Source organism: Aythya fuligula, chromosome 18, assembly GCF_009819795.1.
Source record: "Aythya fuligula isolate bAytFul2 chromosome 18, bAytFul2.pri, whole genome shotgun sequence".
Classification (NCBI taxonomy): Eukaryota; Metazoa; Chordata; class Aves; order Anseriformes; family Anatidae; genus Aythya; species Aythya fuligula.
Window position 1 is genome coordinate 4,019,477 of NC_045576.1, and position 26,626 is coordinate 4,046,102.

General features: G+C 47.4%; 2 protein-coding genes across 2 annotated transcripts in view; one reads left to right on the top strand and one right to left on the bottom strand.

The window, feature by feature from the left end:
* MYO15B (myosin XVB) overlaps positions 1 to 14,962 on the top strand; it is a 43,693-nt gene extending 28,731 nt beyond the window's left edge. The window contains exons 38-65 of the mRNA XM_032199912.1: positions 500 to 596; positions 942 to 1,085; positions 1,375 to 1,564; positions 1,701 to 1,788; positions 2,337 to 2,571; positions 4,069 to 4,175; positions 4,749 to 4,808; positions 5,032 to 5,107; positions 5,632 to 5,750; positions 6,213 to 6,331; positions 6,463 to 6,604; positions 6,742 to 6,853; positions 7,198 to 7,355; positions 7,631 to 7,743; positions 7,865 to 7,928; positions 8,170 to 8,242; positions 8,590 to 8,666; positions 9,065 to 9,141; positions 9,383 to 9,513; positions 10,120 to 10,214; positions 10,532 to 10,609; positions 10,928 to 11,036; positions 11,385 to 11,533; positions 11,929 to 12,056; positions 12,872 to 13,005; positions 13,473 to 13,606; positions 14,074 to 14,214; positions 14,483 to 14,962. Of these exons, the coding sequence (XP_032055803.1) occupies positions 500 to 596; positions 942 to 1,085; positions 1,375 to 1,564; positions 1,701 to 1,788; positions 2,337 to 2,571; positions 4,069 to 4,175; positions 4,749 to 4,808; positions 5,032 to 5,107; positions 5,632 to 5,750; positions 6,213 to 6,331; positions 6,463 to 6,604; positions 6,742 to 6,853; positions 7,198 to 7,355; positions 7,631 to 7,743; positions 7,865 to 7,928; positions 8,170 to 8,242; positions 8,590 to 8,666; positions 9,065 to 9,141; positions 9,383 to 9,513; positions 10,120 to 10,214; positions 10,532 to 10,609; positions 10,928 to 11,036; positions 11,385 to 11,533; positions 11,929 to 12,056; positions 12,872 to 13,005; positions 13,473 to 13,606; positions 14,074 to 14,214; positions 14,483 to 14,542 (3,210 nt within the window). The 3' untranslated portion in view covers positions 14,543 to 14,962. The remainder of the gene's footprint in view (positions 1 to 499; positions 597 to 941; positions 1,086 to 1,374; positions 1,565 to 1,700; positions 1,789 to 2,336; positions 2,572 to 4,068; positions 4,176 to 4,748; positions 4,809 to 5,031; positions 5,108 to 5,631; positions 5,751 to 6,212; positions 6,332 to 6,462; positions 6,605 to 6,741; positions 6,854 to 7,197; positions 7,356 to 7,630; positions 7,744 to 7,864; positions 7,929 to 8,169; positions 8,243 to 8,589; positions 8,667 to 9,064; positions 9,142 to 9,382; positions 9,514 to 10,119; positions 10,215 to 10,531; positions 10,610 to 10,927; positions 11,037 to 11,384; positions 11,534 to 11,928; positions 12,057 to 12,871; positions 13,006 to 13,472; positions 13,607 to 14,073; positions 14,215 to 14,482) is intronic.
* A 1,411-nt stretch (positions 14,963 to 16,373) lies between these two features.
* The window catches only part of RECQL5 (RecQ like helicase 5), a 37,955-nt gene continuing 27,702 nt past the window's right edge, over positions 16,374 to 26,626 (bottom strand). The window contains exons 8-19 of the mRNA XM_032199502.1: positions 24,330 to 24,557; positions 23,033 to 23,132; positions 22,465 to 22,501; positions 21,645 to 21,703; positions 21,435 to 21,508; positions 20,875 to 20,968; positions 20,253 to 20,393; positions 19,240 to 19,916; positions 18,958 to 19,036; positions 18,068 to 18,319; positions 17,738 to 17,810; positions 16,374 to 17,623 (exon numbers count right to left, since the gene is read on the bottom strand). Of these exons, the coding sequence (XP_032055393.1) occupies positions 17,523 to 17,623; positions 17,738 to 17,810; positions 18,068 to 18,319; positions 18,958 to 19,036; positions 19,240 to 19,916; positions 20,253 to 20,393; positions 20,875 to 20,968; positions 21,435 to 21,508; positions 21,645 to 21,703; positions 22,465 to 22,501; positions 23,033 to 23,132; positions 24,330 to 24,557 (1,915 nt within the window). The 3' untranslated portion in view covers positions 16,374 to 17,522. The remainder of the gene's footprint in view (positions 17,624 to 17,737; positions 17,811 to 18,067; positions 18,320 to 18,957; positions 19,037 to 19,239; positions 19,917 to 20,252; positions 20,394 to 20,874; positions 20,969 to 21,434; positions 21,509 to 21,644; positions 21,704 to 22,464; positions 22,502 to 23,032; positions 23,133 to 24,329; positions 24,558 to 26,626) is intronic.

Sequence of the window (26,626 nt, forward strand, 5' to 3'; positions counted from 1 at the left end):
TATGAGAAACAAACAGTGGTTGTGAATTGGGTTTGAATGTCATGCTTTGCATTTGTTGTACTTCCCTTCAAGTCCGGCAATGGCTTGACAGAGAGGAGGGCTGAGAGCTGTATTTACTTATGACACAGGCCTTTCAAGCTTCACTTGCTCAGTCTTTAAGACACAGGGTCAAAAATAGTGACATTAAGGTCTGTGGTTTGGCTGCGGTGTTGCCAATTTATTCCCAGCTGATCTGAATTTCATGGTGTATAGGAAACTTCATGGCTCTGAATTCTTTGTGTCTCAGCAAGCTGTCTTGGAGCTATATCATACTCCTCTTTCTCTGGACTGGGTTGATGATTCCTTTGGTCAGAGACTGATCTCTTAGAACACTCTGAGACTGGGAGAAGTTCTGGATCAGAGTCCAAACCCACCCACAGAAGATCATCTCTGAATTCAAAGGCACAACAGAGGTATTTGCTGGCTAGTACTAACTGACCATATTGTGAACTGTCTGCAGGTTGATGACGACGCAGAAGACCAGTTCTCTGACAGTGAAGATGATGACAATCCTCGTGAAACTTTCCAGCAGAAGCGAGCATATTTTCAGAAGATGGGTGAGTATTGACCACTTTGGGAGTTTGATTTGTAACACCTTGTTCTGCAGCTTCCTTGGCGTAACAGCTGGGTTCTTGTCTCTCTATATGGAACCCAACTAATCCCTTCAGGAGTTCTGGTACTCTGTGTAGCACACAGTGTATGTGCCTGCTCAGCTGGCTACAGTTAAGATCATGGGGTGTTGTGTTGCCAACTTTCTAGAAATCTTTGGGCTTCTGACTGCCATGCTCTCCTTTGCCTCTAGAAAGCACCAGCTTATGCTGACTGATGCAAGAGTGGAAACTGTACCATTAATGCTAATTTTTGGCTAAGTTTAACTAGCTCAGGTCCCTCTTCCAATGTAGGAGAGCAAAAGATCCTAGTGAAGAAAGTCAGGCCACCTTCCAAAATCTGGACCCCTCCAGCAAATCCTCAGCCAAAGCACGAGGAGAAGGAAGAGGAGGAGAAGAAGAATACGGAAGAGAAGCCCAGCCCTAAACCAGAGCCAGGTAAGATGACGTGCAGTGGAGACCCAGGCAGACTGATAAGCAAGAGCTCTCCAGGAATGAGCATCAGCTCAGGATGTAGCCAGAAGAAGAAAAGATCTGTCTCTCCTGGGAGTCTCAACAGCAGAGGGGAGAGAAGGGCCTGGGCTTTGGGAAATGGGATCCTAAAGCAGGGTGGGAGAAGGCCATACCTGGTCAGCCAAGGAGTGAAAGAGAGGGAGAATCAAATGAGATAAAAGGATTTCTCCTGTGCTTTTATTGGCTTGGTGTTTAAAGCTGTTACTCCCAATAGCTCCTGCTCCCCCTTTGCCACCTCCTGAGCCAAAGCCAAAAAAGCAGACACCAAAAGCAAAGAAGGAGCCACCAGTAGTGAAACCTTCGGGCCCTGCGTCACGACCTGAACCCAGCCGAGAGATCCGCAACATCATCAAAATGTACCAGAGCAGGCCTGCCCCCGAGCCCCAGCCCATCGAGCCCGTCAGGTGAGAGGGTGGGAGCCACCCACGTGGCAGGAGAGAGCTGAAGGGGACTGTATCCCAGCGCTGCTACATGGCTCCATATGTGGCCACAGCCCTGCTGCAGCCCTAACACCTCTGTTCCCCCTTTGTCTTGCAGGAGAGTGTCCAAGCCATTTATGAAGAGGAATGACCCCAAAGATGAGGCTCTGGCCAAGCTAGGGATGGTGAATCCCAATTCTCCCAAATCAGTGAGTGCTTTTCTCTCTGGTCACTTCAGCAGAGAGGGTCTGTGTATCCAATCCCCAGCTGGGAGCTATCTGATAGTGCACTAGCAGCCAGGTGATTTCTTGTAGTGTAAATAGATAGCTGTGAAATCATATCACAGTGTTGCATCTCCTAAGTCTGTAAAGTCTCTTGAGGTCCTGGAGAAAGGGCTCTGCTGCTGCAAGTTTAGGACTTATGTTTAGGACTGATTTGGAAGCAAGCAACTGAGAGACAACTATTCATGTTCCTCGCATTTGGCCCCAAGTTCTTGATGTCTTGGCCTATTAACGCCTTTTTCTCCTTTTCCCAACCATAAGGTCCAATCTCAAATATTGTTTCTCTGCACCTGGGTTTGCTTAATCTTCATTTGTTTGTAGATCGTATGCTGATTTAAAGCTTCTGGTGTTTCTGCTCAAACAGATGTTGCTCCCAGGGCTGGGCTGCTGCCCTGGGTGTTATTTCTAACAGCCGTGTCAGTCAGCGTGTAGTGATGCAGAGAATGACTGTATCGAATGGTTTTGCTGTCTTGCAGCCTCCCCCTGTACCGCAAGAGAAGAGTCCCAAAGGGCCACCTCCACCTCCCAAGCCCAAGCCAGGTTCAGCTTCTAGCTCTATCAAGGAGAAACAGTTGCCTCTCCTGTCCATCTTCAGCCAGCCACCAAGTACCCCACCAGATTCCCAGACCCCTCTTTCTCCCCCTGTTCCCCCACCTTTGCCCCCATCTCTCCTGCCTGGGAACCAAGACTCACAGGAATTCACAGCGAAGGGTGAGTGTTGACTTCTCACAAGCGGGATTTGATAGAAGATAATGGGGCAGATTCAGCCTAGCAGCCTGGGACAGTCACAGCACATGATCTGGCATTTGCCAGCTGGCCAAAGACCGAGCAGTCTGTGTGAAATCAGACAGACTGTCACTGCAGTTTGAGTCTGGCCCAGCACTCAGCATGGTGCTTCCCAGCTCTCTCTTTCCAGTGCAGGATGTCAGGTGCAAATGACGAAGGAAGGGCTGGGTCCCTCTGAAAAATGGAGCTAAATAAAGAAAGGACCTTTGGGCTACAGCTCTGTCAAGGTCCAGTCCACAACATGTTTTATTGCCTACTTGAAGCATAGCTACCCTGTTACAGCTGCAATCCAGTGGATGGACTTTAGACGAGGGAGGAATGGGAAGGCAGGTATTTTACATTCTAGAGCCTCTGGAGGGTCCTTAAAGATAGGCTGAGGAATGAGGGAATGTTTTTTGTGGAAGAACGGGATAGCTGAGACACTGGATGCATAAGGAAGCTGTTTGGATACTGCCCACTTGAAAAATGGCATAGCTAATTCTTTCCAGCAGTAGTTTGGAAGTGTTATTCAGCCCTAGGTTTGGCCTCTGAGTTTCAGTGGGAGCCTGGAGCAGCAATTCATGTAATACTTTGGCAACTGTTTTGGATGCATGTACCAATGTGTTTCAAGCTATCTAAAACACTCATCAGCATCACATTTTATAATGTGCAGAAACAGTCTGCCCAAGCACATTACTGTAGGACTCCATCCCACAGTAGCTTCCCTGTTATAAAAGAATTTCCTCGTGTTCCCGCCCTCTTTGTTTTAAAAGATGGATCTTTAGGAAGTTCTGTGAAAGCAAATCTTGGTAACTGGATTAGCCTGAAAATTTCCTGCATTCCTTTGAATAGGGATATAGAAACAGCTGAACTGTGGGATATTTTGCATTTCTGATTGTCTGTTAACTCTGAAGTTTCAAAAGTTGTGACTGCATAAATGAAGACATTCCTACCTCGTAGAGCAATACCTTTGAATGGTTGCCTACCAACTGAGCCTATCTTTAATAGATCTCCTGCAGAGAGAAAATCCAGTGCAAGTACTGGATGCATTGTGCTAGAAACTTGCAGTCCACAAGCTCAGGAAAGAGCTTTTATGTCCTTTTGAATCCTTTTAATAGCCTTTTTATAATGACATAGAGTGAAACTGTGTCTTTGAGCTTAAGACCAGGGGCACTAGTTTGCCTGGGACACTGTGTGCTCCCTGTTTCTGGAGTGGTTTTATTATAAGCACCGAACTTTGTGGCTAATACAGTAAATATACATGCTGTCACATGATGGCTTCTGTGCATGCATTCATGTTAGCTGATCACTGTCCTTCAGGAGGGTTGCTTGTAATAATCTTCAGTCAGGCACATGGTACCGTACCCTTTCTCTTGGTAAGTCTCTGACAGGTGACCCTGTAATCACCAAAGCCCATCTTCACTGCTCTTTCTTCTCACCCAGGCTCTTCAATAGAAGATGATGGTATCAAGACCCAGCTGTATAAATTAACTGCCAGTGTCAGCTTTTCCTATGTCAACCCTGCCTGGAAAATCTTTCTGCGCAAAGAGGTACAGCTGATTAGCTGAGGGCTGGCTGTAGGGGAAGAGAAGTGGTCCCACGTTAGGTTAAAATTGCTTTTTGTCACATGCAACCAGTGTGATGTAAGAACACTAAGGCAGTTCAGAGAGGACATCATATGACGCAGGAGAAGGGAGTTACGTGCCCATCTGATAGTCAAGGAATCCAGGTCCTACTTTGCCTTGCTGACTCATGCATCTCAGTTTTCCTATCTGTCCTTCCCTTCCCCTGTAAAGCAGTGAGAGATCTACAAATAAATACGTTGTTACCTGGTGCTTTTCTGTGTAAATAGTACAAATGTGTTTAGAATCAAGTGCACCAAAGTGTCCAAAGCTCATCCCATGGTCTCACCACTTTATTTTTGATCCTTCACTCCTGTTCACATTTGGTTCTTTTGTTCCTATTTGCCGTCTCTCATCCCTGCCTAGTCTTGGAGGTTGATTCACTCCTCTCTGGCAGTAGGACACATGGATTATACAACATCCCTGGGAAGGGATGCAACAACTTGTGCAACATCTGTAAACATATGTAATCTCAGTTTTGTATTTATCCTCCTCTTGCAGGTGTTTTACCCCAAAGAAAACTTCAGTCACCCTTATTGTCTGAACTTGCTGTGTGAACAGGTATGTACTGCTGTATGACTCAGGGACTGCTATATCTCACCATGGAGACAAAGTACTCCATGATTACATTGCATGAACTGCCTTCACTTCTGCATCGCTAGAGGTCTCAGTCCCTTCTCTAGGTTCATCTAGTCAAGCCCCTGCTCTTCTCTTGAACTCATTTTTTAACAGCCTCAACACACTCAGCCTCTCATGGAAGCCTCTCTGTTTCCTTCTTCTGCAGATCATGCGTGACACCTTCTCTAACTCCTGCCTTCGGATCTCCAGAGAGGAGAAGCGCAAGATGAAAGACCTGCTGAGTAATTAACAGCCCCATCCTCCCCTCCTCCTTGTGCCCATCCCAGCATTTAGTTTCAAACAAGAAACAAACCTCCATGGCCTTTCAGTCAGGACTTTAGGGCAGAGGAGAATTGTCACTTGCAGCAAAAAAACATATTTGTGTTTGCTGTGTGTAGTGCCATGGTTGCCTGTTCCAAATGGCCAGAACATGGTTCTGAAATTTCCCTGAGCCACAAAAACTTAATTACGATACATGCCTTGTGGGGAGAGGAAACTGAAGCTTAAGTATTGGATTTTGAGTTGTCTCAAAATCCAGATCTCTCCTTTGACAGGAGCCTAATGGAGAGGAGGAGAAAAACCTAGTAGCACACTGGCACGTGCAAGTTATTTTGGTTCTTCCCATTGTGGTATCCTTTCGCCTCTGCATGCTAATGGCTGTTCTGTAATCACTGAGTGGGAATGGTGGCAATAAATCTCCCTGGGCAGAGGGAGACTTTGCCGTGTTTGTCTTGCTGAGAAAGTATCTGCTTTGTATCCCTGCTAGCGGAATTTCGAGTTGGCAATGATGTCCAGTCCATTCAGGAGGATGGGATAAAGAAGAGGATTGTACTGGCTGCTCGGGACAACTGGGCTAACTATTTCTCCCGCCTTTTCCCAGTTCACGTGAGTATTAATCTTCTCAACATACCCTACGTTTACTGTAGTTGTGTAGCTCTGGTTCACCTGGGATCTTTCTGTCCTGGCTTTCTCTCCCTTACCTGGCCACACATCACTCAGTCTTCTGTGCTTTCTGTACCTTTCTCCTCTTATTCCTTGCTTACATATTTGCATCATTCTGATGTCCTTCCTAATAATTTCTCTGTCCAGGCTACCTGCTTGGCTGCTGCCAGTGGTGTTCCTGTCCCCCAGGTTCTCCCATTTGCCTTTCTGCATCCTCAGAGTCCTGCTCCTCTGTCTCCTTTATTGAGGTCTCTGTTTTCCAAACTATTGTGAAAATGTTGCTGGGTTTGACACCTCTGTTAGCCCAGGGCCTCCTTCGTGGTGCATGTGGTAGCATCTTCCCCTCCTGCATCCTGTCCACATGGGAAGGAGCCTTTGTTGCACTCTGCTGCACTTCTCTTGCAGGGTGAAAATGGAAGTGATGTCCAGATCCTGGGTGTTTCTCACCGAGGCCTGCGGCTGCTGAAAATAGTGAAAGCATCTGGCTATACTCCTGAGCACCTGAAGATCCTTTGCAGCTACAGGTCAGCAGAAGAACATGGGTGGTAGTTGCAGGATGTCAAGTTGTGATGTCAAGTTGCAGAACTCCCATCCCTGTGCTCTGCACCCCATAGCTCTGGCAGAAGCAGTCTGAGCATGCTGGCTGTTTTCTCAGCTTTGCAGATGTGCTGTCAGTGGAGCTGAAGGGCAGCAATGCCCTGGAGTTCTCTCTGAAGACAGAACAGCTCTTTCTGCACTCTCAGAAAGCTCCGTGCATCAAGGCCATGGTGGAAACCTTCATGCAGGAGCTGAGACAGGTGGGGGAGTGGCTGTACTGCAGCACAGAACTGAAGCATTTTCCTACATGAACCTGACAGGGTCCATGGGGTGACATGTTCTGGGTCTCTCATGTTTTGGGGACAAGATTTGACCTCCCCATTGCTTTTTTTCCCAGGATACCAACTACGTCGTTGCTCTGCGCAGCTATGTCACGGATGATAAGAGCCTCCTTAGCTTCAAGAAGGGTGACCTCATCCAGCTACTGCCCATGCAAGGCCTGGAGCCAGGTGAGGGAGTTTATTGGGATCAACAGGAAAGGTTGGGACTGAGTTTAAGGGCCCACTGGACCCATGGTGCCCAGAAGCCCTACATGCTGCTGTTGACTAAACCAGAGGAAAGCAGACTGTTAAGGGCTGGCCTTGCCAGCCTTCAGCTCTCCAGTTCTCTGACTGTGACCCAAATTTTCATTAATAATAATAAAATTGCCACACACAAATTGGGTATGTTAACTCAGGATGCAGGAAAGCCTGGTCAGAGACTGATGCTCTCCTTTGTCAGATGGGTGCCTCACTGCTTGTTTCTCTATGTAGCTGCCATGGTTCCTGACTCCTCTTCTCCCCTATTTCTGCAGGCTGGCAGTTTGGCTCCACTGGTGGCCGCTCTGGTATTTTCCCCACCGACCTGGTACAGTTGGCTGCAGCCCCTGATTACCTCAGCACCAGCATGGACAGAGCTGGAGGGCTGCGGAAGAGCATGAAAGCTTCAGAGGGCAGGAACACGAGCAGGGAGGTGAGTTGACTTTGGGGAACTGCTCGGGGTTATGGCTGTGTTCTCTGGGACCTGCCAGGATAGGTCCATGGCCCTGGTGTAGTGTCTGACCTCCAGAGTTGGGGGGAAGATGATGACTGCTTAATCCTTGGAGACAGAGGCACTCAAATACTATCATAGTGGTAGCAGAGGCACCACACACAGATGAGACATTTCCAGGTCTTGCAGACAAGGAGAATGCACGCTGCAGTTCCTCAGCTGACCTTTCAGGGTGAGTCTGGTGTCTGTCCCTGCAGGGCTCTGTTCCCAGCCTGATATCAGATAACAGCAGCCTCATGTCAGTCCCTGCTGGTGATCATTACACCATGATGGATTTTGCTGCAGCCCACTTCCGAGAGGCTCAGTCCATGTGAGTAGGCTGTTGTTCCTTCCTGAGCAGGCATGCACAAGACCTGTGTAGCCTGAGCCACACCAAGCCATTTCTGGGGGATATTTCTTGGATTGGTTTATGTTCCTTCTGCTCTGGCTAGGTTGGGATCGAAGGGGATGCCTGCTGAAAAGAAGAGTATAGCTGACCTTGTCCACCACACCAAGGTGAGCCCAGTTTTTCCCTGTTACAGCCAGAATCCCAGCTCCAGCATCACCTCTAGCTTTGTCCCCACATGGCAAAGAGCAGAGGGCAGATTTTTGGCTCCAGTCAATGCAGAAATATAGGTGACCCCTACTCCTCAATGCTGCCTTCAAGATATTAGGAGCTGTTGTCTTCTGTGAAGCCTGCAGCACAGCTCAGTGCTGATCTGCCTCCCCAGCTCACCCTTGTGTTTGGGCCCTGCAGGTCCCAATCCAGGCGTCTTTGCTCCAGTACTCTGATATTGAACTGAACGAACTTGCTACGAAAAACTTCCTAAGTAAGTATTCCTTAGGACAGAATGGGGCACGGTTGATTGGGATGCTCTTGGTTGGCCACACGTGGGCACCAGAGAGGGAAAACAGAGGAAAGAGCTCCTTAGACTCTTCTGCTGTTAACAGCCACCTTTGTCCTTGCTGAAAGCATCCAGCAAAATGCACTTTGCCTTTTGCAAAGTGTCCAAGAACACACACTGCCTGGGTTGATGCCACACCCAGAACACTTGTCCAGTGCATGCCTACTGAAGCCTGTGGAGCAGAAAGGCCTTCAGGACATTGTCTAGTCTACTGCCTGCCGCATGGCAGGATCACCTCTGCTTAGACCTAAATACTGTCCTTTGCTTTGCAGCTCTGATGCGGTTCATGGGAGATCAGCCAAAACTCAAGAACCAGAATGACATTCAGTGTGTCCTTGAAATCCTTCAGGTTTGTGACCTTCCTCTGGGCAAGTGCCAGTGGGAATAAGGGGCCAAGACCTTGTAGGAAAGGGGGAGAGTGGGGAGGGCCATAATACAATGCCCTGTGTGAGGAAAGGAGCTGAAACAGAGAAGCTGATTAAAAATTATGGGCAGGGGTTTGTGTGTCTGTGCATGTAGAAGCTTTTCCTGGGCTTCACTTTCTGGATGAGAGCACAACCTGCCTGCTTCCTGGAGCCTATATAGCACTACAGACCAGACGTTGTCGTGCCCAAGCTTTACGTCACATTGGGAATCTGCAATTTTTTGGCAAAGCTCAGGAGCTGGAAGAGAAGGGGCACAGAGATGACCTGGAGCCTCTCTGATGCTCTCTTCACCTCTCTGATGCTCTCTTCTCTCTGAATGCAGCTGTGCAAGGAGAAGGAGAATTTGCACGATGAAGTTTACTGCCAGGTCATCAAACAGGTCACTCTCAACCACAAAGAGTAAGTACCAGCAGTCAGCTCCTGGGCCTGGCTGGAGGGGAGCTGTCTGCCTCGCTGTGTGGATGGCAGGGCTGGAGCAGAGGCTGCCCCCTTCATGGTGTACTGTCCCCAGCTGTGTCCCCACCACCGTCTGTTCACTGGCACCTCCTGTAGGTGGTCAGAAGGGCAGAGGGTGACTTTGAGCTGGATGGAGCAGGAATTGCCTTGTTCCAAGGTGCCCACAGTTCTTTCTGTCCCACAGGGAGAGTGTTCTGCGTGGTTGGCTGCTCCTAAACCTGCTCACCGGGTACTTCCTCCCTTCCAAAATCCTGATGCCCTACACCACCAAGTTCCTGCAGCAAGCCAGCAGTGATCCATCCAGCACTCACCATGGTATGGCTGTTTCTGTGTCCTGTAGAATAAACGTCTGCCCTCTTTTTACAAAGGCCCAGTAGTCAAGGAAAGGAGACAGGATCTAGGTGGGAACGTGGTCCAATTAGGAAATCTCCCTTATCTTGTCAGGCAGGAGAAATGAGTGGGATACTGAGGGAGCTGAACTTGTAGGTGAAAGTCTGCTTTGTATCGGTAGTCTTTCTGTTTGCAGAGGTCATTTTCCATTGCATTTTCACCCAAGCAAAGTGGAATTGTGTCTCTCCCTGACACTTAGCTGAGCCCTGTGACTTAAGCCCATTTTGGTAGCTAGATCTTGGGGGAAAGTCAGGCTGTGGTCTTCAGCAGTCATCAGCTATGAAGTATTTGGGTTTGAATACTCTCAGAAAAGAGGGTTCTAGTTCTGTCTGGGCATTCATGTGTACTCCTGTTGCCCTAAGCACTGTCTGGGGCTGGCTCCTCATGATTTGGATGTTTCCTGGCAGAGTAGGGGTCTCTTTCCTCTCCTCATGTTGGCACGGGGTTAAACAACACAGCCAAGAAGACCCAAAACTGTAGGAGACAACGCCTGGTCATCTGCTTGGCTCAGTATTTTTTCTTTTCCTACAGATGTAGCCAAGATCTGTCAGAGCAACCTGCGGAAAAATTTCATGTATGGGGGTCGTCGCCACCTTCCTTTCCCGGTGGAGTTGGAGGCATTGCTGGTACTGACGGGCAGAGGAGTTGGGATGTTGGGAAGAGAGGGAGGGCAGAGGCTTGGCAGGAGGTGCCATGTGAAGCCTTACTACATATGGAAGAAGTGGGAAGCAAGAGCAGTTACTGTTCCAAGAAAGGACATCAGGCATGTGTCCGTAAGGGAAATGGGAAGCAAAATGCCCCATAGACAGGGATGTGTGGGGGGGGAAGAGTCAGGTACTGCGGGCAAGTAGTGAGAGGATGAGCTGAGGAGCGAAGAGGGAGAAAGGGTTGTGGGGCAGATGGGATCCTGTGTGTCTTGCTGCCTAAAGACTGTCCTTTGCAGAAAGGACGTGGTGCCCGCCGGCTGGAGATATCGATGCCTGGAGGAGTGGAATACGTTGCCCGAATCAGGACATTCACTGTGAGTTTTCTGCTTTGCATTTCTCCATTGATCTGGACTTGGAGCAACACCACAGAATTTGCTTAACTGTCAACCCTTGGACCTGTCCTACGCTTCCCTCAGTTCTGTGATGGTTTCCCACGCCCTTCCTAAGAATCCCTGTAGTAGCCCATCTCTGTGGAGCCTGTGCAGTGCTGGCATGCCTCACCCAGCCTGTTTCCCTCTGCAGCGGCCAGAGCTGTACTGCTGCCTTCCACCAGGCCCAGCACGTCTAACTGTTCTGGGGCTGAACTGGGCTTGCCTGGCCATGGTACTTAACTGCTTTTTTCCTCACTGCAGGTGATCAAGGAGCTCGTGCAGGAGATCTGTGAGCAGTTGGGGGCAGGCGAGCCGGAAGAGATGCAGGAATTTGCTCTTTTTGCCATCAGGAGTGCCAACAATAATAATGGCAAGTAAAGAGAGACCAGCTCTACCTTCTTTCTTAAAGCAATTTCTCCAACAGGGAGAATCACAGCTACTTTTTCAAATATATACCTGCCCTTTCTGGCTCTGGGGAGGTTTTTCTTCAGGAGTTAACCTCTGTACTAAGGTTAGGGATTGTGCCTTCTCAGGGGCTGTGCTGCTTGTTCCATAAAGTGGTGTATTTCTGTGTGGGGTCTGCATCCCTTTGATGCTGGGAGTTGTTATAGGCAGGGTGGAACAGAGGAGTGCAGGAAGGCTCCTTTCCCGTGTTGTGGAGCTCAGCTCACTGTCTCAGCACCAAGAGTGATGACCCTCTCTCTGCATAAATGTATAGGTAAAATGGTGAGGCCGATGAGAACAGAGGAATATCTTCATGATTATTTGCTGGAGGATGCGTTGGTGACTGTGAGTTTACGCAGACTCACCTGGAAGACACCTCTGCACTTTGAGAACAAAATTTATATTGATGTCCATTATGGACAGGTAAGCAACAAGGGCACTGTGAGCACCAGGAACCTCTCTAGCAGGGGCAGAATTAGAGGAGAGGCCAGGGGGGATGTCCCAAAGGGGCTGAAGAAGTGTGAGGGCTTTGGCTGATTGGCTTTGCATGTCGTTCCTGGGAATGACTGAGTGATGCAGGTGATGCTACGAAGGCAAACAAGGCGGTGCTTATGTGGCCCTAGCCTATGAGCTGTACTGCTCCAGACATGCTGTGTGCAGTTCTGCATGCTCGTCCTGAGCCCAACAAGCCTTTGTTTTAGAGTTATCAGCCTGAGCTATCTGTGAGGCAGGATGTGGGGTCTCTGCAGCCTGGTGCTGCTTCGATCTGCCTGCACCTCCTGGCAGCTTTAACAAAACCTTCTTTCCTGTGCTCTCAGGTGCTGTGGGATTACCTGAATGGGAAGGTGCTGCTGAGCTATAATCAAGAAGTGGAGATGCAGGTGGCCATTTTGCTTCTGTTCCAGCACTGGGCCAAAACAGAGCAGGAGAGTTCTGTTCCCCCCAGGTATGTTTGTCTCAGGGTGGGTCTCTGTTGTCATCACATGGGTTAGGGGCAGGGGCCTGAAACTACTCTGGATAATTAAGGAGTGGACAATTCTGGAGAGCATAAGTCATTAATTAATGTCACTTGGTGTCTGACTCCTGCCTTGTAACCAAGAAAGTTTACCTGCCGTTCACACTCCTAATGCAGACCATCCCTTCTCCATGTTTCCTTTTGTGACTCTTGCTGAGTTCAAGGCATGAGGGTGCCACAAACATTCCTGTAGGCTGCCATGTGTTTGTGGTACCAAGAACAAAGTGTACAAGCTTTCAGCTGTAGCCATGTAACAGAGATGAAGGTGATGGAGGTAATATCACCATCAAATCCCCTTACAGCATCAGGGGCAAGGGTAGAACCCTGCTGGGTGTGGGAAACTCTGCTCTGTGTAGTGCTATGGTGGCACACACAACAATTAGTGAAAGGTGCTTTTCAGCTGAGACTGCCTGTGAAAGAAACACCCCGTAGCTCTACTTACATGCTACAGTTCTTGTGTGAAGAGCTCCTGCTGTCTCCAGAAAGGAGGGATTTCTGTTAGCGTATTAGTCAGTGGTACACAGCCTTCTCTATGGAAATACGATGCTCTCAGCTGTCTCTGTTTCCTCACACATTAACCAGTTTAGATGTGACCCATTGTGCTCTTCTCTCTCCCCCTCCACCCTTGCCCCCAGCCCTTCTACTGAAAATTGTTGCTACATCCCCTCCTTTCTCTGATTCCCCCCTGGTTTATCTTTTGATTGTAGCTGGGCAGGGGGTGAATTACTCTTTATTTTTTGGCACAGGGAAGAGCTGAAGGAGTACATACCAATGCCTTTGCAGTCCCAAATCAGTCCCCAGACTCTGCAGAACCATCTCGGGATGCTGCTGAGAACCAGGCAGCCACTCCAACCACTGGATGCAAAAATCCAGTTCATAGGTGAGGAGACATCCAGATCTACTTGGGTAGTAATCTGTCCTGACTGTGATGGAAGCTGCCTCTGAATGCATTTCTGGGACAGGTGATGAGGTTGGCAAGGATCTTTGGGGCTTAGAATGATCCATGACACATGACTCCCTGAGAGTGTTTCTCTGCAGATTGGCACATGCCTCCACGCATGGTCATCATGGTAGAAGTCACACCTCTTGGTAAAACTGCAGAAAACTTTCAGAGCCCTGTATGAGTTGTGCTTTAATTGATACTCTGTCTGCACAGCTGTTTTCTATTCTGAAAAGGATGGCACATCCGTCCAGGCTGCTGACAGTTAAACACTAGGAGTGTAGGGTTGGTGGGAGAAGTCAATTGCACTAAAAAGTGCACCTGCCTCTTTTGACCTCCTTAGGCAGGTGCAGTAGACTGCTGGCTGGAAGCTGCTGCCTGAATGCCACCTTTCTGCTTTCTTACAGAGCACGTGATGAAATTGCCCTTCTTTGGCTACAACTTGTACTTTGTAGAGAGAGTGAGCGACAGCACAATCCCTGTGCCCTGCTATTTTGGTGTGAATAATGAACAGATCATTGTGGTGGATAACATCACCCAGGTATGTTAGATAATTCTTCCTCAGTGTCCCAAGCCCTGATGTCTTTCAGGTGTTAGCTCTGACTTTTAGGACTTGTGCAGGAAGAGGCTGTATTTATGTGCCTTGCAGCCATTCACTCTAACAGCAGCCCTAGCCCAAAGCCAGTGACAAGAGCAGTAGAAGAGTTAGTAATAGTGTGAGCTCTTTTGCAAGTCCAGCAGTGATCATGCAAACGAGCATGGTGCACAGTAAAACTAAGTGTAGAAAACACACTCCTATTTGGCCTAGGCTTGTAGGAGTTCCAGGGATGCACTGGCAGCGAGGCCTAGCAATTAAATGCAGCCCTTCCACTTACTCTGCCCTGGGCCCTAGTCTTTGCCTCAGCTTTCAATAAGTTCTAGATATTAATCCTCTTTGGCCAGAATCAGATCATTTTGCTCTTAAAGGACTGCACCAGCTAATGCTCTGTGGCTTTTTTCTTTCCACAGGCAGTCTCCCACGTCATCCCACTGAATGAGCTGCAGAAGATGCGAACCCTGCGGCCCACCTCTGATGGTGGGCTCCCCGGCATAGAACTGAACTATGGCTCGGCTGCCAGTCCCAAGTCTCTGTGGCTTGAACTGCCACAGGTGAGATGATCAGCCCTGACACACAGCTTCCTCGGGGCAATTCAGAAATTGCCCTCTACTCCCCAGCTGAGCCTCTGCTAAGAGCCTGCTGTTCGCTTCTGTCCTGGGGTGGATGGGGACGCTGCATTTACCAGTTCCCAAACTGCAGTTTGAAATCCCAGTGCCTGCTTGGTATTTAATTATGGGAAGTAATTATGGGAATATTTAATTATGAGAAGCAGCCATTGCTGGGGTAGAGATTGACTGGTACTCATTTGTATTTTGACAGGCTAAAGAAATGTATCACATGATTGTTGTCATCCTGGATAAAACAGATTTTCATCCCTAAAGCCTAAGGAGACGAATGACCAAGCAGAACAGCACCAGTTTCCTTTGAGCTTGTTCAGTGCTCCCTGCCTGTCCCCTGGAGAGGTCTGTCCCAGAAACATCCGTGATCTCAGACAGCTGCTTTCTAAGACTGCCACCACAGTGATGGTGTGCTTGTTGATGGACTGGGCCGCAATCTCACCCCTTGTGACCTGCTGTTCAGTCACCAAATCCTTTTCCTTGAAGCAATGCTTGCACTGGTTGAACAACCCACAAGACACCCTTTCCACTCCATTGCTTCTTCATTGCCTGATCCAGCATGGAGCAGCTGAACAGATGCAAGCAACTGCCTTCAAGCTACGCACTGAGGGACTATTTTTCTCTTTTTAAATTGAGGCTCATAAGTAAAGACTGATGATACTTGCTAGCGATTCGTGTATCAGAAAGCAAAGCCAGGGTTATGAAATGACTGCACTGGCTGCTGCCATCTTCCATAGACCAGCTTCTTCTCTCTATTGATACACAAGAAGCCCTGTAGCAGGGTTTGTGAAGCAGGAGCTTGTAGACAGCATCTTAATTGCAAAGCAGATCAGTGTTAATATACGATTGCTACATCTGCTAGGGCACAGATTGAGCTGCAATGGTAAGAATGTTTATTGTTAATTAATTTCTTACTGATGTATGCATATACTTATTATTCCTTCTGCTATAAAGAAGTCAATCATGTCCATGAAGCTGTCATACTTACATTGTGGTTCCATGCCCATGAGAAAGTGCATTCGAGGGGAATGACAGTATAGGAGAGTCTCTCAAATTGTATAAAAACACTTAATTTATTTTTATTGCTACAGCTAGCCTACTGAACTAAAAGGTTTATTACAGGAGACTAATAAAATAATTGCAGAGTGGCTATTTTGAAGCTATGAGATGACAGACACTGCTTTACATCAAATGTGGGATGGGTGACCTGCAGCTAACTGGAAAAGTTACAGGAAAACGTGGTCACTGTTGGCTGGGAATGGGATCTAGAGTTCTTTAATGCAAGCTTCTTGCTGGTGAGCTGATGCCAGCAGTAGGCACAGTGGCTTCCCTGTCAGGAAAATTCCTGCAAATGCTGCTTGCTGGGGCCAGAGAGGTCCTTGCTGGAGTGTGTGCTGCACCTTCTCCCTTCACCAGTACTACTGCAAGGCTAGTGCCTTGAAGTGCCACAGCAATACGAAAGAAAGGAACAGAGACCATCTCTGAAGATTAACTCATCCTTATTTCCCTTCTCTTTCTGAGCTTTTGCTGCCTTACATAGGAATACAACTCATCTGAAGAACTGCTCTCCGTGGTGATTGAGCACCGTGCTACAACTCCCCATGCCCTTTTGGACGTCCTTTGCTTTTACAAGTTGCACAAAATTTCTGTAAAGTTCACCCAGGCAGCAGCTGAACTCTACAAGCACTGAACGCTGGAGATAGTAACCTTATATAGGGGTTCCTGGAGATAGCTGATGTAACAAAAATTTTAATGGGAAGGTGAAACAGAAGCCAGCAGGCAACAGCTGAAAAAATAGTTCTTTTATACAAAGACTTCTTGTAAAGCCCTTTTGTCCTCCCCTTGAGCAGAGAAAGCTGAAGATAAAAGTGACTTTTGAGGTAAACATTTCCAGGTTCTTCTCCTCCTGGTGCTTAGCTAGAAATATCCTGCAGCTATTGGGGGATGGAGGTGTCTGCTGCTACACACTTCCCACCCATCCCATCCCGGGCTTGCCTGCTCAGATAAAAAGAGCAAGCTTTCATGTCTGTTTAATGTAACTAAGACCGGCCTATATGATAGGTAAGAAAAAACCTCCAGGAAGAGTCCACAGCTGCAATAACACTTTTATTGTCAGTTCTGCACATACCCTTCAGCACATAAAAATAATCATCTGTTGAGTACAGTGATTCAAAAGCCCGTTTCATGGCTTCTCCGGCTGCAGATTCCTCTAGCAGCAATACTGCCTGAGGCCACCAGCCTCTATAAGCATGGAAAAAAGACAGAACCTAACTAAAACCCAACAGAAAGGACTTGTGCCAGGGAATCAGGTTATTTCAAGCCCACTGATACCCTACAGTTCAGGTCCTTATATAAATATAGCAGCAGAGGCACCGCAGTGTCAACTTGAGGGCCACAGCAGTACATTAACCAGTAGTAACAGCAGCATTGCCCTCTGTACTGCGGGCTGTGGGTGAGGCACAGGGAGCAGATATGGCTTTAGGGGTTAGAAGCAATGCTGGAAAAGTGTTGGCCACCTTGGTGCCACTACCAGAGAGGTTAATACCGAGACAGCATCACCACTTCAGTTAAAGGGCAGGCAGAACCAGACACAGTTTAAAAAAAAAAAAAAGTTGGGATTAAAACAAAAAGAATCTGAGTTTCTGTACCTCCAGAAAGTAGGCATTGCCTGCAGAGTAAAAACAAAACACTCCCCTGCTGCCCTCCAAGGAAAAACATTCCATCCAGGTACTTAAACATCAAGTTCAGCATTGGCAGCCCTGAGCAAAAGCATGTGAACTCGTTTGTAGCATAAGGCTTCTATTGGTAACACTCAAATAAGAACTAAGGGGGGGGGGAGCAGGAGGAACAGCCATCTAGGAAGCAAGAGGATGCCATCCCAAAGCAGAGTCCCAGAAAGATGCCTTCCCAGACCGCTGCAGAGACAGAAATTGGAGGCACTGCAAAACACCTGAGGCAGCAGCCCCCTAACCTACACAGCAGATGGAGACTTCGTACCTCTTGGCACGAGGTACTGGAGGACCTCGGTGCTCTGGTTAGTGGAGAAACTCTCCATAGGTTCACAGAAACTGGTTTTGTGGAAACGTGTGTCACTAAGGTGGCACCGCAGGCTGAAGAGAGCAAAAATGCAGTGGGGAAAGACAGTTCACTTCTGCAGTTTCATAAACCCCTCCGTGGCTAAGTTCTTCTGGATCCCCTGGTCCCACTACTGGAAGAAGGAATTGATGAACGCAATGCAAGGATCATCTCTCCGAGCTCTGCAGCTCCTGCCAGTCTGTCTCACTCTCACATCTGACTCGTGTTTTGAAAAACTCCTTAATGAGTCTCTGTGCTTCTTCCTTCACTGCAAGAGAAGCAGCAGCACCTTTGAGATGATACTTAAGACATCTAGAGCCATCAATTCATTTAGCATCACAAGAAACCAAGATTCTTGGTGCTCTCTACAGCTCCAACTCACCAGTCTTGCGGGCAGGGTTCTGATCTTCCGTCAGTAAGTGAGACAGGTGCCGAGCAAAGCCCTTAAACAGATCCTGCAGAGAGAGGGAGGATAAAGAGCAGAAAGCAGACATCAATAATTCACCAGGCTTAATTCTGCATTTGTCTCGTCCTTAGTACTGTAGCACAAACCATTAGGCTGTAGCACAAACCATTCATGGCACATACCGAGATGTGACCCAGAAATTAAATGTGGAAATATATGGAAATACCATTGTTCCCTTCTTAGGGCCCCAGATCCCTGGGGAGATGCAGTCTCCTTCTGCTTGAAAGGGTCCTGAGCTGTGCCTACCTTGGAAGCAAATTTGCCGCCCTTGTAGAATGGGGTCAAATATTTTACAACGATGTCTGCTGTCTCCTTGAGGGACACGCTTTTGGTCGCTGGCTGTATGGTCTTACTGGCTTCTTCTTTATCACACTGCAATAAGTTTGGATCAAAAGTCACCTTCTTCTTTGTTGGACCAACACTTTTGCTTTCTGGCTGGGACAGAATAGAAGATTTTGCTGCTGTCCGTAGCCGCTTTGTTGCGGGGCTTTCCATATCCTGGAGGTGGGACAGAAGAAAACCCAAATCACTAATTCCTGCAGCAGCATTACACTTTCAAACAGCCACTTCCTCCTGAGAACATGAATCTCTGCAGCATCCAGCAGTCTCTTCCTGTAGTGGATACCATGCAGGAACCTACGGAACTTTTTGGGGACATGAAGCTCTGCAGACATAATACATTTTCCCACATAAAAGGGGCTTTGAAAAAAACCTGATCAGACTACCACCTATTTCCCTATACTCTCATTAGGGCAGCTAATTGCTAGACTGACCTGTGGTTGTTCCCATTTATGGAGAAGGCGTCTCGCTAATAATAGTTACAGATCTAGAGGGGGTGGAGAGAATTGTTCCAGGCAAGTTACCAGGAAAAGGTACGGTCAAGTGTTGCAGACAAAGAGCAGCGTGCAGTGGAAGCTCTCCACTGCAGTCTGAGTTGCTGGCACTGGCCCCGTGGGTGGCAGGGAGGCTTCAGGAGGGCAACTCATCTACAGTTCTCTCCACTGCAATTACAGCTGGGCCCTCCCCAGCTAAACAACACTACCAGGTGAAGTTCAGACCAGGAGCATCACTTCCATGGAGCAACTTGGAACAAAGAGAACAAAAGTAGAGGAAATCGGCAGCCATTAAAGTCTTACCTCATCCCATCCTGGTCGCTTCGCACTCTGACCTTCCCCAATAACAGTTAACTCAGTTTCTGTGACATTTTCAGCAACACTGGAGGAAAGAGTGGAGAGAAGGGCAATTTAATTCATTCCAATAGTCACTGTCAGCGGCCATTAGACACTCCACAGTAAAGCAGGAATTTTCCTCAGCAGCCTAGAGATTTGACATGGATTCTCAGTTTCCAGGACAAGGCTGGTGGGGCCCTACAGCTACTTAATGGGGTAACAAAGGGAGGAGAGAGGTGGAGGTATTACCTGGATCTTACATCAAGTTCGTCCTGAAGGAGTTCAGATTCAGCAGCCTGCTGGGTCTTAAAATCCTCCTCCTTCTCAGTCAGTGTTCCTTCTGTCCCCCCCAGCTCTTCATTCTCTGCCTGGGACTGTGCAGTCAGATCCTCTCCAGATTCATCTTTGTTTCCCTGAGGTGGTGGTGTCTCTTGACATACGCTTTGAGAAGAAACCTGAGGTAGTGTGCTTGCAGAACAGCTGACTTCCTCTGCTGTGCTGCAACTTTTGGCTTTAGACCCACCTTTGGAGACGGAGAAGAACTTGGAAATATCCTGTGATTCTTTTTTGGCTGCCTCTGCCAGCATTTGCTGCTTTTTGCTAACTTTGGCTTTCTTAGCAGGGCTATCACAAAGGGCAGTTTTTGTGTCTGGACTGGGTTGCTGTCCCTTCTTTTCAGGAAGGAGTAGTTCTACCTCAGAACTCTCACGCTTTGCTTTTTCTTTTTTTGCTTTTTCTTTTTTCTGGAGAACACGGTTTCTCTTGTCTGGTTCCAGATTACAGTTGCTGTTGTCTTGCTCATTTGGACAATCTTCTTTTTTGACAAGCTTCGTATTGCTTTCCTCCTGGATCGTCAGCAGTTCTGAAGCTGTCTGGAATAAGCTGGAACTCTTTGGAAACCCAGCTCCCACACGCTTGGGTTTGAACTAAGGAGAAAAGAAGGAGAAAAAAAAATAGGGTATGAGAGCAGCAAGGAGGTCCTGTGTGCACAGCTCTAAAAGGACCAAGTTTATGTGCACAATACACTACGGTTCGTACAGCTGTAAGATGGGTAGGGCTCTAAAATTGACTCCTCATCATGACCATCAACTGAGACATCATGCAAATAGAGTAGTCTAACGCCATAGCCCCACAGCAGGGAAACAGACAGCATCTTTGGTTAGAGTGAGATGAGAAAAACAAAAAGAACTTTAAAAACAGTAATAAAAAAGTAGGTAGGCAAGCCATATCATTCCCCCCTTGTCCATCCCATCTGCACTCACCGAGTAAACCTGGGATGCAGGGAGGAAGTTCTCCTCTGCTGGAGACTCAGATTTTGTCTCCAAGCTTCTGTTGCCACCAGCTCCTGACCCAAAGACTGAGAACAACTCTCCACCTTTTGAGGCTTTGTTGATCTCTGCTACCTGAAAAGAGAACAGAAGCAAACTCCTGGTGACTAAAAATCTTTGTGTATTCCTGCCTAAGTACACACTCAAAGCTGTAGCTGGTAAAACAAATATGGAGATACACCTGTCTCAAGAACAGGAACATCTTCAAGGAGGCAACCAGCTAATCTAAACCTAGGCTGCTCTATTGTCAGCAACAAGCTAAAGAACTTCCCATTCCCTCTGTTGCTACACCTAGAGGATATCTGGATAAGCTTGCACTGATAATGCAGGTTTCCAAAGGCTGTAAGCTCACAGAATGCAGCCAACGAGGATGTGAAACCAACATGATCCTGGTTCCTCCTGGAAACAAAGCCACAAAGAAAGATTTGGAAGACATCCAAGGCAAAGTGGAATTTCTCCATCTATCCCACACAAACTCTACTCCTTTCCCTGAGCTGAGCTGAGGTCACACCATGTTAAGAGGCAAGGGCAAGCAACAGCAGATGTTGGGCCCTACCTTCTTTAGCACAGATGCCTTGTATGAGTTTGCCATTTTACTGGTTCTGAAAGCTTCATACTCCAGCTCCACGGCACAGGCATGAGGGTCTGACCTGTAACACAGGCTGGGGTGATTTCTGGCAAGACACACTTCTATATCTGCAAAGGGAACACTAATGCTTAAGCATCTCCCAGAAAGTACAAAATTCTCTACCTCTGATGCAAGAGTAAGTGATAACTCCCAATTAAGGATGTAGTGGTGACTTGCTGGGGAATGGAATGATGAGCACAGATTTAAATTGAAGCCCTCTTGTTCATTTGCTCAGTTTGGAAGTACGCTATCCCCATCTTATGGGGCAGGGGGGAATTGCAACTCCTGGGATCGAGCTGATTTAGCAGAATCAGACACAGGAATCCTCATGTCTGATCATGAACATGACTACAAGAAGGATGCTGTTAGGTGAAGATACATCCTTGGACCAATTAAAATGCATTCCCTGAAAGTGGTATTGTTGCCTGGGGAAGAGTAGGCCTGTGTTAAGGGACTCCATACACTACCCCTTGTCTCTCGTCTCATACCCTTTTCCTTCTGCTGGAACCTTTTGGTTGTCTCTCAAAGCTTCTTCCAGTATCTTCAAGCAGTGTTCCCGTCCCTAGGAAACATGCGATACTCAGACATGTTCTACAGAAATCACAGTGCCCCTTGGACTTCTAACCCAGAAGGAGTAAGAACAGGACAGGCAGAAGCTTTGTTCTTTGTGGGTCAGGGAGTCAACGTTAAACTCTTACCTTCACTGTGAGCTTAGAGATTCTTCTGCTGGAGGCGTCTTTCAAGGGGCAGTCTGCACCTATCATAGCAGAGACGTTTGAAAAAAGGCATCGTAGCATCACAGCACAGAACATTTCAGCTCTCACTGGGGTGGTGCCAGCCCACTATTGCCTGTTATGCTCTTCCCTGCAGTCACCCCAAGAACCACTACAGTCACCCCTCTCAACTGCAATAGCTACGAATTCCAAGAGAGTCACTGAAGGAAAATGAGATTTCTTTCTCTGGATGAGAAGCTCTGTTTTGCTAGTTTAAGACTAACATCACTAAAACCTCTCCATCCCAGGAAGCCCTTTTTCAAGGCATTCCAGCTCTTAGGAAAAACAATTCTGCTCTCCCCCAACACCAACCAAAAATAAAGAGGTTGAACAGAGAAACATGAGCCATCAGGTATTCATTTACAGCAGTGTAAGACCTGTGTTGCTAGACAGGGCTCCATGTAGCACAGATACAAATGGCAAAGTTTTTCAACAGTTTCCATTCCAATTGAATACCGCTGCATAAACACTGTAGAAATAGCCTAAAAAGTCAGGTTAGACAACGTTCCTTCTCTCTAACTTGTTTGGAAAAGTTGTTCAGAAAGATGCATTCCATATCTTCACCCCAACCAAATCTAAACCCAGATTCATCTCTTCCAGCCAAGCTTTCACAGCCAAAAGCCCAACCCCTGTGCCTAGGGACTGATACCCCCAGTGTTGATGCTACATAAATTACGTGCAGCTGCAAAATACAAGACTTCCCTCTCCCAAAGAAAACCCACTATAAATCAAAGAAGAGATTTACTTGGAGGGATAAAATCATCTTTTTCTGGTTCCTGGCCCTGGAACAAAAAATAAAATAATAATAATTAAAAAAAAAAAAAAAAAAAACAATCAAACATTTCCATTCCTGTAACACACATGCAGGTCTAGAAACACAAGATATATTTTTATCCCCTTGCTCCAGGGAAAATTAATGCTGAAGTTACAATGGTACTGAAAAGGCAGCAAAATGGGGAAAAGGAGAGAAAGGATGAGAATCAAAGACAAAAGTTCAACTTTGCTATAGGAATATCCAAGAGAAGCTGAATGGGAAAATTTCTTTCTAGTAATATCAGAGTTCATAAAGACAGCAGGATCCACTTGATGAGCGTTGTAGAAAGGTAAGCTGGATTCCTTCCCATTATGAGACTGACCCAGAATATGGAGAATGTGACAAAAGCAGAAGTACTCAGTAAAAGCCAGAACAAGTGACAGCAAGACGCAATAATTTACTTTCGCTAGTGCCAGGAAAGCCTTTATAAGACAAGCTCACAGCATAAAGGTTAACAGCAAACAATCCGTGAATCTCTTACAAAGGTACACAAACTCACTTTGCGCAGACTCATCTGCTTTTTGTAGAAGTCGTTCCACTCCCGTTTCCGAATCTCTTCATTGACTTCATCCCCATTCCTGCTGCTTTCTTCATCATACCTGGATAAGGCAGGAGAACAAAAGGAAAAAACATTTCTACAGACGTAGCATTACCTGTGGCAAAGGCTTTGGGAAGCTTAGGTCATCCCAGGATTTAGAGAAGATGTATTTCAGAGCCTTTCTGAATGAGTCTGAGCTCTTAGTTTCACTACTACTCAACCTGGACAGCAGTGTCGATGGGATTTATTAATCTCATGAACTAGTAAGCAGGCAACTACTGCTCTGAGAATGTAGGACTTCGTTTCAGAAGCTCTGACAGCTCCTCCCATGGGGCTGAGTAGTCACTGCTTTGGGTCATGTACCCTGTCTGTCATTACTGCCCTTGGAGCTGAGATGGCAGAAAGGGCACAGCATCCATGCCTCGGCAGTGTCTTCTCAGGTCCCGAGATCAAACACAAGCTTATGGCACAAGTACACCACTTTCCTCTGACTCAACTGGAATTGCCCGAAGAACAAAGCTTTGAGTCTCAGGCTAAGGGAAAGCAGAGGCCTACACCAGCCAACGGCGCTGTGCATCCTGGAAGAGCTCCATGGGCAATGCAAACGGGGAAACTCATCCTGGCAGAGCTGCACGATGGCTGCAACACAGCCAACGAACAAGGAAGAAGAGAAGTTGCCATCTCCACACTGCCAAACATTTTTCAGAATAAATCATGTTTCTGACTGCACATCTTTCCTTTGCTCTCAGCCTGATGGGGAAACACTAAAATTTAGCGATCAGCAGAAGAATCTGATGCTGGCACACCATTATATCCTCTGTGATGACTAAGTTCTGTCACTGTTCCCCCAGCCTGCTGGCCAACAGACATCAGCACTAAGCCAGGAACAAGCTCTGGACCGTCCTTTGCTGTCAAGCTGGTCTCAGTTTAAACATTTCTGAACCTTGTGACTGTGAACAGGGCTGTGCCCATTTAGTGCTTTCAAAAATTTCAGCCTGGTTTCTTGAACCAATTACCCTCTGCAGGGCAATTCTTAGGTCATTCAAAACAGCTTTTCGCTCTCTGGGACATGAATTTGATCAAGGCTGCCAAAGTGTGTGGAAAATGAAATTCCAGCTCCTGCTGCCAGGAAGTTACAGGAAAATACCACCACACAGAAACATGTGCTGAAAATAGGAGTGGCTGGGCCTGCAGCTGTGAGATGCTCTCTCCTCTCTGATAGCTCCTGTGAGCAGAATTTGAGCTACCAAGTACAGACCTGCTAAAACCTCTGCAACCTCTCCTTCCTCCTTCATACAGCTCTGGGTCGTAGCTATCCCAAGAGGAACTTGAGGGCCCGATGCAGGTTTTATTCCAGCTGTTGCTGCAGCGCTCCAGTGACTCCAGCTGCCTTTTCACTGCCCCTGGGTTCTTGCAGTAATCGCAGCACTTATTACAAGGTGGAGTGACATCGCCGAAGTACTTTGCTATGGCAGCATGACGACACCTAGGAGACAAAAGGAAAAATGATTGGGCAATTATTTTCATTGCACAACTCCAACCCTCCAAATGTAAGTTGTCTTTTGATAAAGACTTGGGTCCTTTTTTGCAGAGAATGCCTATTCCAGCAGGAAATACAGTGGTTGAGTCCTGGAGCAGAACTGGGGTTGTGTTCCTGGTATCCTGCTTACAGTCTCTGTGCCTTCATTTCCCTTCATGTAAACCAAACAGGAGCATCAACCTTCTGATAAATGTTTTCAGACCTTTGAGTTCTGCAAAATGTGCAATGGATGAAATACCCAGTTATTAATTCTGCATCACTGCCCAAATACGTTCCATGTCCAATCAGAATGGCTCTAGAATAAATATGTAAAGAGGTCCTCTTGATACCTACGTCCTACAGTTCAGAATATGCCCACGTATTTCACACTGGAGAGCTTCTCATTTTATTGTCCGTGGTTTGAAGGTAACAAATCCACGTTTGAATACAGGAATGTAAATTAAGTCAGAAATAAAGTCTGGACTGAAGACACAAGGGAGCGCTATTCGGAAAATACATGTACAGTTGAGGTTCTTGACTTGCTAACAGTGCTTCAGATCCGTGGGGAGTTCGGGTAGAGTCCGACACCCACGTAAACCAGTCCCTTTGCTCAAAGGGTATTGCACAACCAGCTCCACCAGCCTTAGCAAGCTAGCCCTGTGAAGATGACTAGCTTCTTCTTCCAGAAATCTTCAAAGATTTCTGGCAGCCATCAGTGCTGTGGGATATGTAAAAAAAGTTCAGTGACAGATAAAAGTTCATTAGCGATACAGGCAGGAAGCAATTTCTCTTCTAGAACACTCCCTAACTTAAACCAGAGAAGATGTTGATTGTGCTAGAGAAAGAAGAACCAGGCAGCCACTTTTTTTTAGAAAGCTGGAAGAATTTAGAAGAGCTTTTGAAAAGCTGGGTTTCACAGCACAGGCAGCCAGTTGTATCCTCCTCCGAATCCCGATACCCAATACACGGAAACGCTTCATCAGGTATTTAGAGAGAAATCCTGCAGTCAAGCAGCAACAAGAGAATTGTTTTACTGAAAGGAAGATCAAAGTGGAGATTTTGCTTCTCTACCAAGGAGTGCCCTAGTTGGCTTACCAACTTCGTGTGCAAAAAGTGGGTCACACAGAGGAAAAGTACAAGAGGGAACACTTCATTTACTCTTTTTAGAAACCCTTTAAGGCACGCCTGAACTTGCCAGAGATCCGACTAACAAACACGGCTCGCTTGTGAACTTGTGTGCGTGCGTCTGGGGGAACATAACTGCGTGTCTACCAGAGCATCCCTAACAAACCCCGTAAGGGGCTGCAGGGGCTGCCGGCTCGCTCATTCCCACGACCCGGTGAATTTTAAGCAGCAGAACAAGGAAAGCAGCAGGTTACAGGCTGCTGCCGCCGGAGCGATGGAGCGCGTGTGCTGAAGTGCAAAGGACCTGGCGCTGCTCAGGTGAGAAGGGCTGGAGCAGCGGTGATGTGCTGCAGGGGCTCGGGCACTGAAAGCCTGAAAGGGCTACTACAAAGCTGGCTTTATATCCCCCTGCAGAGCCGCACTGACTCACTCTTGCCTTGCGCTCAAAGAAAGAGCTCCTTTCACATGGTGGGGAAGGGTGGGGGGACCGGGAAGGGGGCAACACATTTGATCCCCTTGTTCTGCTTTTCCAAAAGAACTGCTAGTGCGGCCTGTCCTGCCAATGCAATGTGACTATAAAAATGTCAGTGAGCTGCAAGTGAGCTTTTTGTTTCCCCAAAAGAAAACAGGCAGGCATTCTCATTAGTCCACGTCTCGCTCTCACACACACTGATCCGAATTAGAGTTAACTGAGGCATACAGGAATGGCCAGGCCCTCTCCCTCCTCCTACTCACCAGGCTTATGCTGAGGTGTTCACATGCAATCTGTGCCTGAATGCAAACATGACAGACACCACAAAGGAGGGTTTTGGGGGAGCAGAGATCAGCTCTGAAGTCATTGGAATTTAGAGACATTCAAGTTGCTAGCCTATCAGGCTTGTAAAGCCTTTTTTTTTTTTTCGGTGCAGCTT